Source organism: Geospiza fortis, unplaced genomic scaffold (assembly GCF_000277835.1).
Source record: "Geospiza fortis unplaced genomic scaffold, GeoFor_1.0 scaffold97, whole genome shotgun sequence".
Taxonomy (NCBI): Eukaryota; Metazoa; Chordata; class Aves; order Passeriformes; family Thraupidae; genus Geospiza; species Geospiza fortis.
This window is the reverse complement of record NW_005054343.1, coordinates 4280340-4281739: the sequence shown is the minus strand read 5'-3', so window position 1 is coordinate 4281739 and position 1400 is coordinate 4280340. Positions and strand designations below refer to the sequence as shown.

At 62.9% G+C, this 1400-nt stretch overlaps 1 protein-coding gene across 1 annotated transcript in view; it reads left to right on the top strand.

Annotated features, from left to right (window-relative positions):
* Positions 1 to 384: 384 nt before the first annotated feature.
* Positions 385 to 1400, top strand: part of DOK4 (docking protein 4) — a 4141-nt gene continuing 3125 nt past the window's right edge. The window contains exon 1 of the mRNA XM_005422851.2: positions 385 to 606. Within this exon, the coding sequence (XP_005422908.1) occupies positions 541 to 606 (66 nt within the window). The 5' untranslated portion in view covers positions 385 to 540. The remainder of the gene's footprint in view (positions 607 to 1400) is intronic.

The following is a 1400-nucleotide window of genomic DNA, read 5'->3' as shown; positions in this document are numbered from 1 at the left end:
GGCCGAAACAGCCCAGAGCAGAGCCGGCCTGGCCGCTCCCACCGAACCCAGCCCGTGCCCAGGGGCCGGGGCCGTGTTCCTGCCCGAGCGAGCAGCCTGGGAGGAAGGAGGGCAGTGCGAGAGGTGATGGAGACCTGCGGGCGAGGTGTGGTGCGGGTGTCCCCTCGGACACATGTTGGAGCTGGCGGCAGGGCACTGACCGCTTGTCTGTGGCACCCTGGCTCCGCCGTGCTGGCAGGGGTTAACGCCGGACTGTTCCACTCGGATGGTTCAGGCTTAGAAGGGAGGAGGAAGAGGAGGAGGAGGAGGAGGAGGGGAAGGAGGAGGAGGACGACAAGGAGGAGGGGGAGGAGGACGAGGAAGATGTCACCCGTCGATCTGTCATTTCTCTTTTCCAGCCAGCATGGGGGACACTGCTAGCACCAAGCTGGGCCGGTGGTGAGACAGGAGGGGTAGGGAGGAAGAGGATGGAGAGGGGGGGGCGAAGGTGAAGGCAGCCCCCCCCTCCCAAAATATCCCCTACCCTATCGAGCCATCGCCATGGCGACGAATTTTAACGACATCATCAAGCAGGGCTATGTGAGGATGAAGAGCAAGAAGCTGGGGGTGAGTGGGGATCTTGGGGAATGGGGAGATGTGGGTGGGACACCCATGGATGTGGGGTTCTGGTTTCCCAGTGAGGTGACGTGGCCAGGTCCCTCTTGTGGCTCCCTGTGCCCCTGTTTTGGGGTTGAATGAGCAGCTTTTTGGGGCTGTGGTGGCAGAGGAGTGGGGGATAGCAGGGACGGGCCACTTGTTGGTACCCAAATCACCCAGCAGCCCCAGGGGTCCAGCATCTGCACCGGCCGAATCCTGCACCGAGTAACACCCGTTCACCTGTCCCAGGTCACCCGGGGTTTGGGGAATGTCTGTGAGCCTTCCCTTCCCCCCGTGCCTCAGTTTCCCTGCACACACAGTTTGGCATCGGGGATGCCCCGCACCGGGAGGGGTTGGAGTTGCTGGGTGCAAATTCGGGTGGTGCAGCACCCACAGGTGGGGGGTCAGGGGGTTTGGTCGCCCATCTCCATGGTTTGGAGCCGCAGCAACGAGCATGCTGGGTAATTTCATGCTAATTAGGGAGAACAAAGAGGGAGCGGGATCCAGGGGAGGGGGACATGCCTGGAGACCGTGGCCCCACCACCCTCAGAGGCAGAGGATGTAGGAGAGGGGACGGGGAAATGCCAGAACAGCGGTCCCCTTGGGAGCTTTGTCTGTGCTCATTAATTAAGCTCTGCAATTAGCACTGGCGGGGGGTGGGGGCAGATGATGGCAGCCCCAGCACAGCCCTATCCCCAGCATCCCCTCCTGTCCCCAGGCCAGCAGGGCCAGCAGAACCCGGCACGGGTCCTGGGGATGGGGGC